General features: G+C 43.8%; 2 protein-coding genes across 3 annotated transcripts; one reads left to right on the top strand and one right to left on the bottom strand.

The window, feature by feature from the left end:
- Positions 1-4,850: 4,850 nt before the first annotated feature.
- On the top strand, positions 4,851-14,225 carry h6pd (hexose-6-phosphate dehydrogenase (glucose 1-dehydrogenase)). Of its 2 annotated transcripts, none has more exons than XM_086117618.1 (5): positions 4,851-4,914; positions 8,587-9,244; positions 9,328-9,445; positions 10,001-10,270; positions 10,358-14,225. In XM_086117618.1, exons 2-5 carry the CDS (start codon positions 8,612-8,614, stop codon positions 11,695-11,697), a joined length of 2,361 nt encoding a protein of 786 aa, XP_085973744.1. In that variant the 5' UTR covers positions 4,851-4,914; positions 8,587-8,611; the 3' UTR covers positions 11,698-14,225. The 2 variants fall into 2 exon arrangements, with proteins under 2 accessions (XP_085973744.1, XP_085973743.1); XM_086117617.1 differs by lacking the exon at positions 4,851-4,914 and adding an exon at positions 6,854-7,287.
- Positions 14,219-17,897, bottom strand: LOC147201025 (uncharacterized; the record flags this gene model as incomplete). Its single annotated transcript, XM_086117627.1, has 5 exons — positions 14,219-14,405; positions 15,421-15,487; positions 15,691-15,821; positions 17,636-17,715; positions 17,785-17,897. Coding segments are annotated over 5 exons (444 nt in total), but the record flags the coding sequence as incomplete, so codon positions are not given.
- Positions 17,898-17,997: the final 100 nt, after the last annotated feature.

The following is a 17,997-nucleotide window of genomic DNA, read 5'->3' as shown; positions in this document are numbered from 1 at the left end:
GCTGTCCTGCATGTTTTCCAAGTCTCCCTGTTGCAACACACCTGATTCAAATGAACAGGTTCAATGTCAGGCTTGCGCAGAGCTTGCTGATGATCTGATCATTTGAATCAGGTGTGTTGCAACAGGGAGACTTGGAAAACATGCAGGACAGCGGCCCTCCAGGACCTGAGTTTGACACCTCTGCTCTATGGGCTGTTCCTTGTTTCAACAGCCAATTCTTACACACATGCACACGTGTACGTATTCATACACACACACACACACACACACACACACAGGATGCAGCATCCTGTTTACTATTTACTTTTCACAGTGGCCAGCCAACCTGGGAGGCCACTGCATTGGAATTACAGCTGTTTGTCAGATCGTGTGCAGACGCTTTGCCGTGAAATTTCGGAGCTGAACTACAACAAACAGTCCAAATTGAATTTTCAATTTGGTCAAGAGCAACTGGGAGACAAAGTGGATGCTTTTTTTCTTTCTCTTTTTTGGGAGGCTTTGATCACAATTTATGATCGTCCTTCGTCAATTTGGAATTATCAAATTGTAAGTACAGTAACTTAAAAACAGGGGTGACAAAGGTGGTGGGAGGTACAAATGAAATACAATTATTGTTTAAGAGTAATTCAACGACATAACTTAATAATTATTGTATAATGTAGTAGGAGGGCTGGTGATCCAGTGGCTAGCGTGTCAACCTCACAGTTCAGAGGTGCAGGGTTCGATTCCGGTTCCGGCCTCCCTTTGTGGAGCTTGCATGTTCTCCCTGTGCCTGCGTGGGTTTTCTCCGGGTACTCCGGTTTCCTCCCACATTCCAAAACCATGCATGGCAGGTTAATGGAAAACTCTAAATTGTCCCTGGGTGTGAGTGTGAGTGTGAGTGTGAGTGTGAGTGTGAGTGTGAGTGTGCATGGTTGTTTATCTGTGTGTGCTCTGCGATGGGTTGGCAACCGGTTCAGGGTGTCCCCTTCCTACTGCCCAAAGACAGCTGGGAGAGGTTGCAGCATGCCTTGTGACCCTTGTGAGGATAAAATGGATCAGACAACAGATGGATGGATAAAGTAGTAAATGATGATGTAACTTTTATTTTTTACAAAAAGTGACATATATTTCAAGAAATCTGACTTACTGTCCCTGCGAACCAACCCTGGATAAGCAGTAGATAATGGATGGATGGACGGATAGGTGGATGGATAACTTTGTAGTGGAAAAAAAAGGAGCATTCCATGGTTGGAAGATTTGCTTGATTTATTAAGATTTTATTTTTTAATATTTCTGTGGATTTTTTTTAAATTACCGGGGGTATTTTTATTAATTTTTTTGCTCTGTCAGGGGATTTTGTTAAATTTTTAGAAAAAGACCAAACATATTTCTGTTTGTATGTTTTTATATTTTTGGTATTTCTATAAATTTGCCTTCAAATTATTTGGCTTAATAATTGAAAAAAAATCTATACAATATATTTTATCGTTTAGTGAGATATAATTTAAGATTAATATTTTGTATTAAAAATTTATATTCAGAAATTATTTTTTAACAACTTTCTTATTTATATATTTTTGATATGTGTTTAGATTTTTTTTATTTTTAAAGATTACAAATCTTTCCTTGGTTTTTGCAATGTATCATGTTACGAACCGCTTATCCTCCCGGGTGTGCAGAAGTATTTTTTCGGTAGCCTTTTTGGTACACCCTAAAAATGTATTCATAATACAATGTAAATTGTATGAAATAACAAAAAGCTCCAGCTGTCCTGCTAGATAATATAAAATATTTCTTCTGAGAATGTAAAACAAGTGGGTGCAGAATTTAAAATAGTAATAATAGTAAATAATGAGATGTAAAGCTGCTAGACAGACATGCTTGGGAATGGAATCTGTTGGCTAAATGGAATCCTGCATTGACAACTGGTCAACAGTCAAAGGGAGGACCCGGGTCAGCAGTGTGGTCCACAACAATTGGATCATTATTTAGCCAAAAGGGACACCTGTTTTGTTTGTGGCGGACCGTCACGTGGGAGGGCAATGAGTCGCACACAGCTGAACAATGTGCGGAGGCACTTTCTTACGCCACAGCAAAATTAGTCAGTGGCATTTTTCTAAATCCAGATTCATTTTTCAGTGCTGACATTTCATTCATAGTACACAGCTGCCCCCCCCCCCCCGTCAAAGGGCTTATGTTCCAGATGAGACCACACCTGCAAAAAAGTTGCATTTGTTATATAGAAACACCCTCTTTAAATATACCCTGGCATGTTTTCTATCATTTATGGCACTTTTTTAAAGGTCTTTCAACACAATTTTACAGTAATATGAACACATTTGAACGCATTTGAGAGGGAGAGTAAGAGCAATGAATAACACAAAAGAATTGTACAAACAGTGTAACATTGTCCCGATCTTGTGTTTCAAGTGAATCATTTTCTTTTTTTTTTCTCAAACTAACGAACTTATTATCTCACAATATGTGTCAATAATCATGTCCAGAGATGTACATTATAAAATAGAGCTACAGTGCTCACTTTCTGAGGGGTAAAAAGCAGGAATGAAGGGGATTGACCTTCAATAATCTATAGCAAAAACTAGGCAGAGCAGAAATACACCACTTCCTGTTTTCAATGTTCTTATTTAGTCAAATTTACAGAGTAAAATTGAATAGGGTACCACAATCTAGTGGTCGACAGTGGAATTACAAACAAAATAGAATTATGAACCGCACAAAAAAAAAAGAAGCAAAGTAGCAGGACTGCAAACCCCGAACCCACGATGGATTTTGCGGTTTAAAAAAGTATACAGTTGTCTGTGTATATAGGCACATTTCTCAGGAAGATGAAGACGTTCCCCCTCATAGTGTTCAGCTGCCCCCAAGTGACTGTCTGAAACGCCAGCTGTGACTGACACAAGTATTTGCACTTCCTTTATACTGCTAGCTGTCTATAACCAATATGCATCATTATAACTATTTGTTTCTAACAGCCTTAAACTGTGTTTTCATTTTAAAATTAAAATAAAAACAAAACAAATAAAATAACATTAAATCAATTTTGTGCACAAAAATACCATTTCTAATTTTGTTTTTACTTTTGTTCATAGAAAATGCAAATGTTAATCGCAACTAGACTTGATGTCACTGTAGTTCTAAACCTGAAAAAAAACCCCTCTTTGAACACAAAAAGTAGCAACATGTGCGAACAGAGCATACAATAATACTCCCTCTATCCATTAGCCGAGCTACTTATCCTCATGAGAGTCATGGGCAACCCAACAGTCTTCGGGCAGCAGGCGGGGTACACCCTGAACTGGATGCTAGCCAATCACAGGGCACACATGGACAAACATCAACCACTCACACTCGCAATCACGCCCAGGACAATATAGAATGTTGAGTGACCTACCATGGATGTGATTTTCTTTTTTTGGAATGTGGGAGAAAATCGGAGTACCTGGAGAAAACCCACGCAGCCTTGAGGAGATCATGCACACTCCACACAGGAAAGCCGGAGCCCATGTTCGAACCCTGGGCCTTTGTACTGTGAGGTGGACGTGCCGCCCAGTCAACCACAGGCATTTATTCTTTATCCTCTGTGGATATCCACACACTCCGATTTCCTCCCATGTTCCCCAAAAATGCATGGTGGGTTAAATTTGAGTATGAATAATTGTTTGTCTGTATGTGCCCTGACATTAGCTGGCGACCAATTCAGGGTGTACCCTGCCTCTTGCCCAAAGTCAGTTATGACTTTGGGCAAGAGCATGCCCGGATATGTCTGTATATATATTTTACTGCCCCCTGGTGGCCGTGGTGTGCAACCCAGATTACTATTATTATTATTTTTTTTTTTTACATTGTTATGTAATATCCATTCACCCATTTTCATGACCCGCTTATCCTCACAAGGGTCGCGGGGCGTGCTGGAGCCTTCATATGTAGAACTGATTTTTTTTTAAATAAAGTACAATAGTTTAGAGGCGGCCCGGTAGTCCAGTGGTTAGCACGTCGGCTTCACAGTGCGGAGGTACCGGGTTCAATTCCAGCTCCGGCCTCCCTGTGTGGAGTTTGCGTGTTCTCCCCGGGCCTGCGTGGGTTTTCTCCGGGTGCTCCGGTTTCCTCCCACATTCCAAAAACATGCATGGCAGGCTGATTGACGCTCTAACTTGTCCCTGGGTGTGAGTGTGGGCGTGAATGGTTGTTCGTCTCTGTGTGCCCTGCGATTGGCTGGCGACTGATTCAGGGTGTCCCCGCCTACTACCCGAAGACGGCTGGGATAGGCTCCAGCACCCCCCGCGACCCTAGTGAGGATCAAGCGGTTCGGAAAATGGATGGATGAATGGATAGTTTAGAGTGATAATTTTCTAATTCAATTTTTTTTCTGGTGCACTGGAAACGATTACTGTAATGTAATTTCAATGAGGAAAGATATGAGTTACGAGGATGGTCAGGAACGATTTAACCTTGGAAGTCAAGACATAAACTACTTGGGGACAAAAATGACTATATTATGTCACAGTATATTAATTTGTGTCCACGAAAAATAATAATGTGCGCAAAAAAATGCGAGTTTGTATTCTATTTACAACTTGGACGTCCTGGTGATCAAGTGGAACGCGCATTTGCCAGAAAGTGCACTCCATTTTCTGAAGCCTGTCCAGGAATTATACAATTTTTATTGTGCAATTTATACCCACTTCAAGACGACAATTTAGCATTTTGTAGCCACAATTTTATGTCATCTTGGGTTTGTACTCTTATAACGGAAGATGGGAATAAATTGATCAGGCTTTGAAAAAAAAAAAACGTTTCTTTTTTTTTGTGGGGGGGGGGCGCGCCTGTTCGCGTCAGAGTTATGGTGTCACGTGACCAGAGCAGGAAGTGTACCGCTCAGGTTCACAAACGTTGACACGAAATGGCACGCTGGTACGTATAAGTATTTTTTTTAACTCTCATATTAGTCGCCTATGTGTATATTCGCCGCTAAGCCACTTGGTCTAACCCCCCCCCCCCCCTCCACCCCCTCGTCAAACACGTCACGCAAACGCGAAAGCTATTACGTCAACGCGGAAATGGAGTTTGACAGCTGGCAGGTGGAATCAACGATGTCCCAAGTTTTTTCGCCACTTTATGGAAAATATGCAGATAAATCACGGCATTCATTTAGTCTTGTCGTACAGTTGTTTGCGTGTAGTGACATTCATTCAAATCATGTACAAACGCGCCAATATAGTTTAAAGGAAAAATAATGGAGCATAAGGTTAAGAGCAGTACCTTTGTTGCAAAATAAAAAGAACCAGGTTATCATGAAAATGCAGAAGTGTGCGTGTTCCACATTTTGTGAGTATTCGGTAAACTTTATGAGGTATAGCGTGAGCTAGGTAAGTCTGGCTTGGTTGAAACTGACATTATGTTGAAAGGCGAGACGAGAGCTAGTGGCCCGTTGTTGTGCCATTCACCACCACCACCACATGTTGCAGCATGATAATACACGGCCGCATGTTGCAAAAGTCTGGAAATAATTCCCGGAAGCTGAAAACATCCTGGGTGTTGCATGGCCAGCGTACCCACCAGACATGCCACCCATTGAGCATATTTGGGATGCTCTGGATTACTGTCAAGGACATGTTCCAGCTCCTGCCAATATCCAGCAATTTAGCACAGCCATTGCAAAGGAACTGGGCCAACATTCCACAGGCCACCATCAACCTGATCAAAACTAAATATGCCAAGGAGACTTATTGCACTGTCTGAGACAAATGGTGCTCACACCAGATACTGACTGGTTTTTTGATCTTGTAAAAACGTATCAAACTTAATTGCTAAAAAATGCAATATAGCTTTGGGGGTGTAGCAGTATTTTTGTGCCATCTTAATGATGTAAAGACTCATTACAAAATCTGCGTTCAAATAACAAATGCCAGTGCTAGACAATGCAGCGTCGGAATGGCTGGCCTCGCCATTGCGGCATCACATGCCTCCGTAGAAGATCTTGTGAGGCCCTGAATGAGCGCAGTGTCTTTCGATGAAAGTATGGCCATTTGCTGATTAATGTGTGCAAATCAACTCATTTGTAAAAACGAGCAGAACCCATGAGTACAAGCGACACAGTGTTTGAAAGGCACTGCAAGCGACCGCTATCTGAGTTCTGTCCCTGCGGTGGCGAAGCATGCAAATTTGGGTTGCAATTTCTGCATGAGCAGAACAGTTTGCCAGTATGTTATTATCGTCAAATATTTGTAAAGCAGCCCTTTCAACATCACTGGTGAATCAGAGCTTCAAATAAGTAGCTGTTGAGCTGGCCTTTTGCCATTCGTTTTTATCACTGTAAACTGCATATGAGGCATCCAGAATCCCACAATAGTATGTCCAATAAAATGCAAGCTCCAGCTTGTCTGTGCTGACAACGGTGTAACGTTGCTTGTTGAGAAGTAATGCATGAGCTTGCTGATTAGTTATCTTTCACTTCTAATAGTAGGGTGCGTGTATACTGGCAAAAATGTACTGTGTGTATTATAGGGTTGCCAAAGCAGACCCTTCAAAAGTCACTTAGAAGCTCAACCTGGAAAGCTACAAAAAAAAAATCATTTATGGAATCAGTTTCACTATTCTACATGAAATTTACCATAATGTGACGCCTGAAAAAGTCTGAAGGAACCATACCTAAAATTTAACAGGAAGTCGGCCATTTTAGACGACTTCCAAGGCTCAAAGGCACAAATTCCTACCATGGAATTTGCGCAAATGAGCCCCAGTTTGGAAGGTGTCCTTGACAAATGGGTGATGCTAAATTGACAAAGACCTTTTAGGTACACCATGGATGGAGCATGACATTAACATTTGATGATTATTTTTTGGATTCACTGTGAAAAAAAGTGACTAAGGGCCCATTCAGCTTTAATTCTCGCTATTTCTAAATGTGATGCACAACAAATGCTGTTAACTTAATCGTTAAAGACCGGTATTTATTTATTTTTTCATATGTAGCAATGTTTGATGTTTTTACTGTAATGTTGTCTCTCCCCATTTTGCCCAATACTTGACTTCATCTTCTCGGAAATCAGCAGGGTCGTTGAACTTTTCTCGCCTACTATGGACAGCGGTACTATTGTACCAAGAGAAGCTCAGTGCCCCTGAGCAAAGTACAAAGTTCCCACCAGTACAAATCCCACTGGCTGGTGTCCCCGGATCACTACACTCATGACAACGCAACACAAAAATTGGTAGCTCTCGATTTGACTTTCCCAAATTGCAGCGGAGCATTTCAGTCTTCTTTTTACCACCGCGTCGGAATTTTGGGTAGGTTCGATTTCATTTCTTAATATCCTTGTTGAATTTAGATTTACGTTGATTATTGACATCAAATGTATTTTTTGAGCGTCTAGTCGGTACGGGGCAAGTGTAAGTGTAGCCACCTTGATGTTTTCAGATACTTTTCAATGTGCTTTGCGCAAGTCACTTTGTATATACAGTGTGCTATGGAGTCAACCTTATTTATGTCGCCAAATCACCCATTATCTCAAGACACTTTGCATGTTAGAGCAGGACTAAGACCAGGAAAACTTCCTCTGAGAAAAAAAGAAGCCAAGACTCGGTGTGTGTGGTGGTGGTGGTGGGGGGGGGGGGGGGGGGGTTGCCACATACAAACAAGCGAAAATGGGGAAAACAAACAGACTCCACACAGGAAAGCTTGGGACCCCAAATTTTAGATATGTGAGGCATGCATGACCACAAAGCCCCACCATGCTGCCACTATCAACATCATTCATTCATTCATTTTCCGAACCACTTGATCCTGACTAGGGTCGCGGCGGGTGCTGGAGCCTATCCCAGTCGTCTTCGGGCAGTAGGCGGGGCACACCCTGAATCGGTTGCCAGCCAATTGCAGGGCACACAGAAACGAACAACCATTCGCGCCCACACTCACACCTAGGGACGATTTTGAGTGTTCAATCAGCCTGCCATGCATGTTTTTGGAATGTGGGAGGAAACCGGAGGACCCGGAGAAAACCCACGCAAGCACGGGGAGAACATGCCAACTCCACACAGGAAGGCCGGAGCTGGAATTGAACCCAGTATCTCTGCACTGTGTAGTCAACGTGCTAACCACTGGACTACCGGGCCGCCCTATCAACATCAGCGAAGCATTAAAAAAAAAATAAAAATAAAAAATTAAATCTAAACAGCCTTTTCATTGATTATTGGATTCCTGTTTTATGATGTCTGATTTCGGACCTCGTGAAAACTGCTCGATTATCTGTCCAGCTTTGCACTACTGTAGTTGAGTTATTTGTAACTGCAGTTGTGATGTTCTTCTGTGCTGTTGACGGGGTGCAATTGCAAATAGTTGGAAGCGACTCCTGAAAGCCGTCCATTGGTTTACATTCCTACTGTCAATGTGTCAGATGATTTTGTGGGTTTTCAAACAGGTAACTATTGTTTCTTTTGTCACCAAGCACGTCTGATTTACAGAATGTATTCTTTTTTTTTTTTTTAATCTTAAACCAGTATTGCAGCTAGTAATTTGTGCAAAATACCTCAAGAACTGTACAACTTATGACAGGGTCTTAATGACGATGCATTTCTGTTTCTATCCAGGGTTTGGACACTTTAACACCGCAGCATGTATGCGACTACATTTCTGCTTCTGCTCGCTCTGTGTGCCAGCGGAGGACGTGGCGAAGAGAACCAAAGTCGCGGCCATGTTTCCGTGGTGGTAGTTGGGGGCACAGGGGACTTGGCAAAGAAGTACCTCTGGCAGGGCTTCTTCCAGTTGTACTCGAATCAAGTCAGCAGGAACACTTTCTCTTTCTACGCTGGTGGAATGTCGCCCGCGGACAAGGCCATGCCGATATTCTTTGGTATCCTGAAGGCGGTGTCGTGCCCGAAGGATGTCTCTGATGAACGCTGCGCCTTGCTCAAGGAGCAGTTCTTGCGGCTAGCGCAGTATCGGCAACTCAAGAGCCTTGATGATTACCGGGATTTGGCCCAGCAAATTGAGCAGCAGGCTCAGGAGGAAGGGCTAACCGAGGCCGGACGACTATTCTACCTCTCTGTGCCGGCATTTGCGTACGCGGATATCGCGGATAAAATCAACACCAACTGCAGGCCTGTTGACGGGGCGGCTTGGCTCCGAGTGGTTCTGGAGAAACCTTTTGGACACGACCTGAGGAGCGCTCAGGTACTTGCGGCTCAGCTTGGGGAGGCCTTACGTGATGAAGAAATGTACAGAATTGACCATTACTTGGGAAAGCAGGTGAGGACAACCGTGTAAATGTTATTTGCTAATCTTCTGCGTTTGATTGATTGGTTGCTTTTTACTCTTTTGTTGTGCATCAGGTGGTCTCAAAGATCCTTCCCTTCAGAGTAGAAAACAAGAAGTTCCTGGATCCCATCTGGAACAAGCACCACATTGAGAGAATAGAGATTGTACTGAAAGAGACTCTGGATGTACAAGGTAATTCAACTTGGCACCATAATCAGCGGGGCGGTAGTGGTGAGAGCCTCTGCATCGTGGTCAAGAGTTCAGGGTTTGAATATCCACATCTCTTTGTAGTTTGCATGGTCTCCCCATGTTCGTGTGGCTTTTCTCCGGGTACTCGCTCTTCCACTCCCAGCCCAAAAGCACGGTTCCCATTGGCGTGTACCAATATTTGTTTGCCTGAATGTACCTTACAATTGACACCTTTTAGTCCATCCTGGACTGGTCGCCACTGAATAACATGGCACATCTATTTTCTGTCGTGCCTAGCCCAGCTACTTTTTGATAAGAGAAATGGGGTGCACCACGTACTGGTTGCCAGTCAATTACGGGACATGGAATGTAGTCAAGTCAGGTTTATTTATATAGCCCTGAATTAATCACAAAAGAGTCTCAAAGGGCTCCACAAGTCCTCGTTTGCAAAATATGAACAACATCCCATGGTCTACATGCGGGGAGAACATGCACACTCCACACGCTTTGGGTGCTCCACTGTATTCTGCATGTGTCCTGGTCATTATTTCCTCCTAGGTCGTATTCCCTTCTACGACCAGTACGGCGTGATCCGAGATGTAATCCAGAACCACCTGACGGAGGTCATGGCTCTCCTAACCATGCGGCTTCCTACCAATGTCACTGACAGCGAGGAACTTCTCCAAAACAAGCTGCGGCTCTTCAGTTCTTTGTTGCCCCTGGGCAAGAATCAGGCAGTGGTCGGCCAGTACCAAACATACCAAGCCGAGGTTCAGCAGGAGCTCAACAAGACCAAAGACCACATCAGCATCACGCCAACATTTGCAGGTCAGAATGGCAGAATTTTTGATGAGAAATACTGAAGTGGCTTTTTTTTTTTTTGGGCCGACTTTCTCAATTGACTTTTTGTTCCAGCTGTGTTGGCGCACATGGACTCGTCCCAGTATGACGGGGTGCCTATCCTTCTGATCTCGGGGAAGATGTTGGACGAACGAGTGGGATACGCACGGGTTCTTTTCAAGAACGACATGTTCTGTCTTCAGCACGGCTTTCATTGCAAGCCCAAAGAGATAATCTTCTACTTTGGACACGGTAGCCTTCGATACCCAGCCATTCTCGTTTCCAAGAATCTTTTTAAGCCATCTCTGACGGAGGGCAAGTGGAAGGAAGTGACGGATCATACAAATGTTAACGTCCTAGGGTCGCCTCTGTCAGACTACTATGTCCAAACTCCAACAGTGCAGCGGGAAGCTTATGAGGAATTAATTTCTCACATTTTTGCTGGACACAAAAATAGTTTTATCAGTACCGAAAACCTCCTTGCCTCTTGGCACCTGTGGACCCCGTTGCTTGAGAGTTTAGCCGGCTCGTTTCCCCGTGTCTACCCGAGAGGGGTCGACAACGGCGACCTGCTGGATATCCATTTGAAAGGGAAGGAGATTGCTTACAAAAGGGATGTGGTACTTCTCGGGCCGGACCAGTTAGGAGTTGAGTCTGCAAGGAGTTTCCTAGTCATGCAAGGGAAGTACCGCGGCGCTCACATGGTATCTGCCTGGCCTGAGGAGCTGGTGGAGCGTCTGGCCGCCGACATCCAGGAAGCGGCGGAGGCGGCCGTGCTTCAAGGCGGCGTTTTCCACCTGGCCCTCTCCGGCGGGTCTACACCCATTGCGCTCTTCCACAGGCTGGCCCTGCACCATTTCTCCTTCCCCTGGAGCGACACCCATATTTGGATGGTGGACGAGCGCTGCGTGCCATTGACTGATCCAGAGTCCAACTTCCACAACATCCAGCAGCACGTTTTGCAGCACGTGCGTATCCCCTACTACAACATTCACCCGATGCCGGTGCAGTTTAAGCAGCGTCTGTGCGTGGAGGACGACGCCGCAGCGCTGCTGTATCAGGAAGACATCAGCAGATTAGTCAATGGCTCCAGGTTCCACTTTGTACTCCTAGGCGTCGGCCATGACGGACACACGGCCTCCCTCTTCCCTGGCGCCAAAGCGGCCCATAGTGACAATGGCCTGGTGGTCCTCACCGAGAGTCCCATCAAGCCGCACCGCCGCATGAGCCTCACGCTCGGCGCTATCAACCGAGCCCACAGGGTGGCGCTGCTGGTGATGGGCAAGGGAAAACACGAGCTTGTCACCCAGCTGAGCCGTGTCAAGGACGAGCCAAACAAATGGCCCGTCACTGGGGTGAAACCCACTGATGGCACGCTCGCCTGGTACATGGACTATGACACACTCTTAGGTTAGGGATCACAATAAACCCGACATGTGAAGACAATAAGTTCCTTATGCCTACCTACAATTCAGGTACTGTGAAGCTCTTCACTCTTCACTAAGGTTAGGGACCAATACCGGTGAATATCAAAAATTTGCTCACAGTTGACACTTCCCCTTGAAATTTTTACATTTGCCTATATTAGTAGTTTACAGTGAACCCCTGCCCATTTGCTGTTCCATATTCACAAATTCAGCTATTTGCATTTTTTTGTGCTCTTTCCGTCAGGCTCTAAGATGCCTTAAGATGATGTCAAAGCCCCGGCAAAAAAGTATTGTCCAAGTTATCCATTTCGATTTAGGGATCTGTTTGTGTCGGGGAATAGCAAAGTTTCGCCTGATCGTCAGTGGAAGCTAAGGAGAGCCTTTGTCATACTGTATGTACATATTTGTATCTTTTTAATGATGTTCTTAGAAGATGAGTTTCAAATTGCAATTCATTTTGGGGGCCATCAATAACTCACTTTTTTGCACTCTTTTTGGTAAGGGCACTAGCCCCACGAATAGCAGAGGGGTTTGCTGTCGACCATGGGTGCCCAAGTCCGGCCCTCGAGAGCCCCCATCCAGCCTGTTTTAGATGTCACCCCCCTGACATACCTGATTCAAATGATAAGCTCATCAGCAAGCTCGGAGAAACCTGATAACTAGCCTGGTCATTTCAATCACTTGTCTTGGAAGAGGGAGATATCTAGAACAGGATGGAGAGGGGCTTTCCAGGACCGAACTTGGGCACCCCTGGTTTCCTCTAAATATAACCCAAACGATGATCCATCCATCCATCCATTTTCCGATCCGCTTTCTCCTCACAAGGGTTGCGGGGGGTGCTGGAGCATATCCCAGCTGTCTTCTGGCAGTAGGCGGGGGACACCATGAACCGGTTGCCAGTCAGTCGCAAGGCACACAGAGACGAACAACCATCCGCGCTCACACTCACACTCACACCTAGGGACAATTTAGAGTGACCAATCACCCTGAAATGCATGTTTTTGGAATGTGGGAGGAAATCAGAGTACCCGGAGAAAACCCACGCAGGCCCTGGGAGAACTTGCAAACTCCATACAGGGAGGCCGCAGCTGGAATTGAACCCAGTACCTCTGCACTGCGCTAACCACTGGACCACTAGGCCGCCCCAAACGATGATCCCATTTCCAAATCATAACATTCATACCCTTTAAAATAATTGCTTTCGACATTATTTGATTTAAAAAAAAAAACGCACCTAAATTGTGAGTTACGACTCCACCAACATTTGGATGACATCCTTTGGGTCTTTAAAGGAAAAGTTGTTTTTCAGAAATATTCACGCATAGGTGAGTTCACAAATGGCAAATGGTTGAGGATTCACTGAATATGATGTATAGTACGTCCAACATTCGTACTTGCTTTTTAGTCTCAGCAGAAGCGTACACTGGTGAAAAAAGTCTCCTTTCAGAACCGTTTCCTTTTGTGAGAACTGGATGGGATTGTGTTACCTCCCTTTATTTAAATATTCTTTCTGGCTGGATTGACACTTCAGTCCCAAGTGCCCAATTCCAATCGAATGACTGTATTTCTTTTTTTTTTTTGGACAGTCAGTTTCCATTTACATTCCAAGTGACACGTATCCGATCACATGAAACCACCACCTGCACGGATGCCCAACGTGATTTTTATCCACATTTGGAAGTGGCCTGAGTCTAATCTGAAGACATTCGATTCTGTGTATTATTTTCTCATTCCCCTGCCGTGACGCATATCCTAATTGTGAAAGTTGAGGGAACAAATCGGAATTGTGTGACTTGAGCCACACAGTGGAAATCCAGACACAACTGACTCTCGTCACTCTGGCCTTTCGGTTGTGATGCAAATATGCCTGCCTCTTTTTGTGACTGCTCTGAAGCTCGAAAGGTGAAATGACAATCCTTCACAACTCCGCAGTCAGTCAAACGCTGTGTTTATACATCGTTTTGTAAATGTCCAGTGCCTTGATTTAATTATTTATTGTATCCACTCTGGTAATATCAGTTCTCAGGTAAAGACAGAAAACGATTCAAACTAAAGCAATAGTAAATTTTAGCATCATGTGGGGGTGGGGGATCCTTAACATTTCTGTGCTGCTTTTTTTTTTTCTTGAACCTGTATCTGTAGTTCCTCTTTACAATAAGTCAAAAGAATGTCTTACTGAGCCTTGCTGTGATCCATTTGCTGGATTTCCCTGAAGTGTAAAGTTGTGTCCCATTACATGTGCAGTTATACATTCATTGTATGACTTCCTCTGAGCTTTGGGGGGTTTTCACATGGAAATTTCCAGCGGCACATTTCTGCTTCTTGGTGATGATTGTTTTTTTTGTTGTTGTTTTTTTTCTTTTTTAACAGCTGCTGGCCTGTATCACCTCTAAATCTTTTTGGATCATATGTGTTACATTTTCAACAGGTTACAACGGGAACCAAAACGTCAAGGATCTGCAAAAGGAAACACCTGCTTTGTATGAAGCTAAGCATTAAAACGTGAGCTGCATTAACTCGCTTTCTCTTCTTTCATTCCCATGGTTTTGAGTTACCGGCTCGCCGGCGGCATGGAAACCGCATGAATCGTTGATATGAGGGCTATCCGATGTCGATGTGAGACAGCTGGGCTGCTTTTATTGCTCATTGTTGCGGCCTTTTTGTCAGCCACAGTCCGCCTTTGACTGCCAGTGCACCTAAAAAAACAAGTGGGTGTTATAAAAGAACATAAAAGCTTAAGCAGGGTAAATGCATGCACATGTTTAACATCTTCACCCAATTTCTGAAATGTGAGTGACCCCCACACGTGACAAGGCAAAAAATAATAATACTGTGTGTTTACTGCTCTTAGATGCTACACTCACACAAAAATATCTTCACAGAGGGTTAACATTGATGGTTCTCTGCCCCAAGTTTTCCACACAAAAAAAAAATCACACACCCCTTAACACACGGGTGTCAAACTCAAGGCCCGGGGGCCAGATCTGGCCCAACACATCATTTTATGTGGCCCGCGAAAGCAAATCAAACATGTCAACTTCTCCCATGAAATCCGGACCAAAATTTCAACTACTCATATGTAACAAGAGAGATATAGTAAGCATTTTCTTGTTACCAAACCCCTCATTTCAGTAACTTAAACAATCGTTGAATCAACCATTATTCTTGACTTCTTTACATGCTTTCACAGTCATGAAGGCCCTCCATGGAAAACGCTCACTTCACTGCGGCCCGTGACAAAAAGGAGTTTGACACCCCTGCCCTAATATGATTGATTATCTTTTCGAGACATGCAAATCAACAAAGGCCTGATTTTGATCATAAGAGAAGAAATAAGCTAAACTTACAGCCGGTGATCTTTGCGTGTACCTTGCTTAGTGGGCTATTGTTCAACTTGACGTCACAGTGACGAATATGAGTCTCGGTCGAAATCGATGTTGGCCATACAGAAGCATTCGCCTTAGGAAATAGTTAAGAGGTTTGCCATTCACAAGTTTTAGGTTGCGAGTGTTTTCCGAGATAGGCTACCGCTAGAGGAAAAGAAAACACTCTTGACACACCCCACATCAAAGGATAATCGCTCTAGATAATCTTTGAGAAAGACCTGATAGTTCGGCCTTTGCTGACTTTGTGAAAAAAGCAAAACTGCTCAATTTCGACGCGATTATAGGTGTGTGCGCGCAAATTCAAATGACATAATGTGCTTTTTACTTGTGCTCAAAATGGATGCCACTGTGATGAAAAGGGACATGTGGTACAGCTCAGGTGTGGTTCTGGCCTGCAGAGGTACAAAGAGAAATGTTAGTATAGTTCCTGGTTGTTGGTCTGTTTGTACCCTGCGATTGTCTGTCAACCAATCCAGGGTGATGCCTGTTTCTTTTTGTCCAAATTCAACTGGGTCAGACTCCATTTTACCCACGAGCGGTGTAGAATATGAATGGATGAATGCTCCACAGATGAAGTTAGAGTTAAGTTTCTTACGCATGCGGGTGCAGTGAGCGTCAAGATGGCGCAGCACAGCCCGTGTCCAAACGATAGAAGTCCAAACATGTGATAGGACGCCCACAAGCCCTGAGGGACTAGATCTATGAGCGTAAAGACCACAGAAAAACCTGCGGAGAGAGTTGGGAGTACTTTCAAGTATCCTGCTTTCCTCACAAATAAGGAAACGTTTTATAGAAAATGGAGGAGGTTTAACCGTCAGGTGTACTGTACCTGATAGCAAAATGGCTACTGACAGACATGAATGTGACGAGAAAAGGTGAAACTTGAGCAGTTTCTCAATATCAAGATTGCAGGATATGGTTTTTGTCAACCCGGTCTGAACGAATGTATTTACAAAGAAAACTACGAATCTGTTACTCAATTTGCGTTTCTGTCCATTCTTACGTCCTTGTCATCTCCTGAAACGTCATTAATCACAGCCCAAGTCCTGTTTCAATTGAAAGTACGCAAAAAGCAACAGCGCGTTGTCTACACGGATGTTGTCCTCGCCTCCTAGCTTAAACCAAGGATGCAGTGGTTGGAGACTTGTGAAGACTTAGCTGGGAATAGATCCCAAAGTGCATTTCGTGCTCCTATCAAAATGAATGAGGAGAGAATTTTTTTTTTAACCCACTTTTTATCATTTTCGGAAATTTGTCAGGGTTAGTTGGGAAGTTCACAACAAAGTGTTGATCCTTCTTGCGCGGAAGTCTCTCGCCGGTCTTGTGTAGGCATCATTTCTGGTGACTATAAAGAGATTCTGGTCTCTTTATAAATACACTGGCTAAACCCCGGTGGGACTACACTTGGTTCGAGGCACAAGACTGGAGACGTTTTTTATTTTTCAGTGTGGTCGCTACCCCTACCTCCCTGAACGCTCGACGTGCCTCAGCGCACCGTCACTGTCAGAAGCAAACTGCAGGGAAGCTCCACCCCCTTTTTATTTACATGAACCCAGAACATGGTATCATTCCACATAACATAGTTCCAAACATGAAACAATAGTGCCAGTGGCATACATCGTACTCAACACAAAGCCATTCCGATTACAAAGAGACACATGTTCTTAGGACGTTTTTTTTCTCTAGTACATTCTTAGGAAGACCGGACTCTGCGTTTTTTGAAATTGAGAAAATGATTTACTAATTAGAATGGCTGTGTGAACTTCCCTGCTGGTTCTGACATATTTCCGTAATTCATCATCGTTAATTCACATGACTAGATTTCATTACACTAGTCATCAGCTTGTGGTGAGCTTTATTGCTTCAAAAGTTTTGCTTTGACATTTAACAAGGAATTGCAAAGAAGACTGAACCATCCATGGATTCCATTATTTCGTTCTTTGTTTTCAGGTGACCGCTTGTTTATAATACATCTATTCCGAAAACATAAACTTATGGGAGGGGGGGGGGGGGGGCGTACAACTGTAAATTCGCTTGTATTACACATTTGGATAGCAGCATGAAATGCATCTTGGGATATTTTTCCAGCCAGTTCTTCACAAGTCATTTCAACTGAAACAGGACTTGAGCCACAAGTGATAATACTTAACAAGATCACAAGGACCTAAGAATGTCAATTAAGAAACGGCTTTTCATTCCAGCCATACCTCAAACGTCCCACAGTGTTTTTCAGCAAAACCTTCCGTTTCCTCTCAAACGACAAGTTTTACAGTATTCTAGCTTTATAAAACAATGAGTAAGTTCTCCTGAACATGAACGATGCCTGTTGATCAAATGTGACATGCCACCGCGAGAGTGGCTGCCTTGACAGCAGCTCCTATACTTTTTGTTCTTCTAATTTCTTCCTTTCATAACTTTGCAGCTGTAAATTGAGAATTTCTCCATTGTGAGGTGAATAAAAGTTTTCTTATTCTTATTATTATTCTTATGCATGGCTGTCAATGCTTTTCGTTGGACTTTAGGGTTTGAATGTGGTTTACCTGAGGCCACCAGGGACAGGCCGATGGAAGCAGCCAGGCTGTTCAGTAAGGGCTGCTTGCAGTACCTTGCCGACGTGGGCCTTTTACATCAAACAGAAATCATCTGAATATCAAAATCATTGGCAAAGGTCTTTCGGTTGTCGAGCTACCTTGCTATGACGTACACCTGAGGGAACAACACGAGTGCCGTGAACACTGCGTTGACAATTTGGCTGTCGGGAAAAAAACAAACAAACAAACATTCAAAAACAGACAAATTAATGTTGTTTTTTTTTTTTTTTGCGGGTGAGCGCAAAAGCGCACGTACAACTTAAGCCTCTGATTCCTGGGTATCCATCTGCTACTGCGGTACGCTATCAGAA

This window comes from Hippocampus guttulatus, chromosome 8 (assembly GCF_054856545.1).
Source record: "Hippocampus guttulatus isolate MCC_2025c chromosome 8, RoL_Hgut_1.0, whole genome shotgun sequence".
Lineage (NCBI taxonomy): Eukaryota > Metazoa > Chordata > Actinopteri > Syngnathiformes > Syngnathidae > Hippocampus > Hippocampus guttulatus.
The sequence above is the reverse complement of the archived record's forward strand: the minus strand, read 5'-3'. Positions and strand labels throughout refer to the sequence as shown.

Excerpts from the sequence above, each read along its gene's own strand:
- h6pd (XM_086117618.1), top strand. The coding sequence starts at position 8,612 with ATGTATGCGACTACATTTCTGCTTCTGCTCGCTCTGTGTGCCAGCGGA. Across the intron at positions 9,245-9,327 it reads ACCATTACTTGGGAAAGCAG|GTGGTCTCAAAGATCCTTCC; the intron begins GTGAGGACAACC and ends GTTGTGCATCAG. Across the intron at positions 9,446-10,000 it reads AGAGACTCTGGATGTACAAG|GTCGTATTCCCTTCTACGAC; the intron begins GTAATTCAACTT and ends ATTTCCTCCTAG.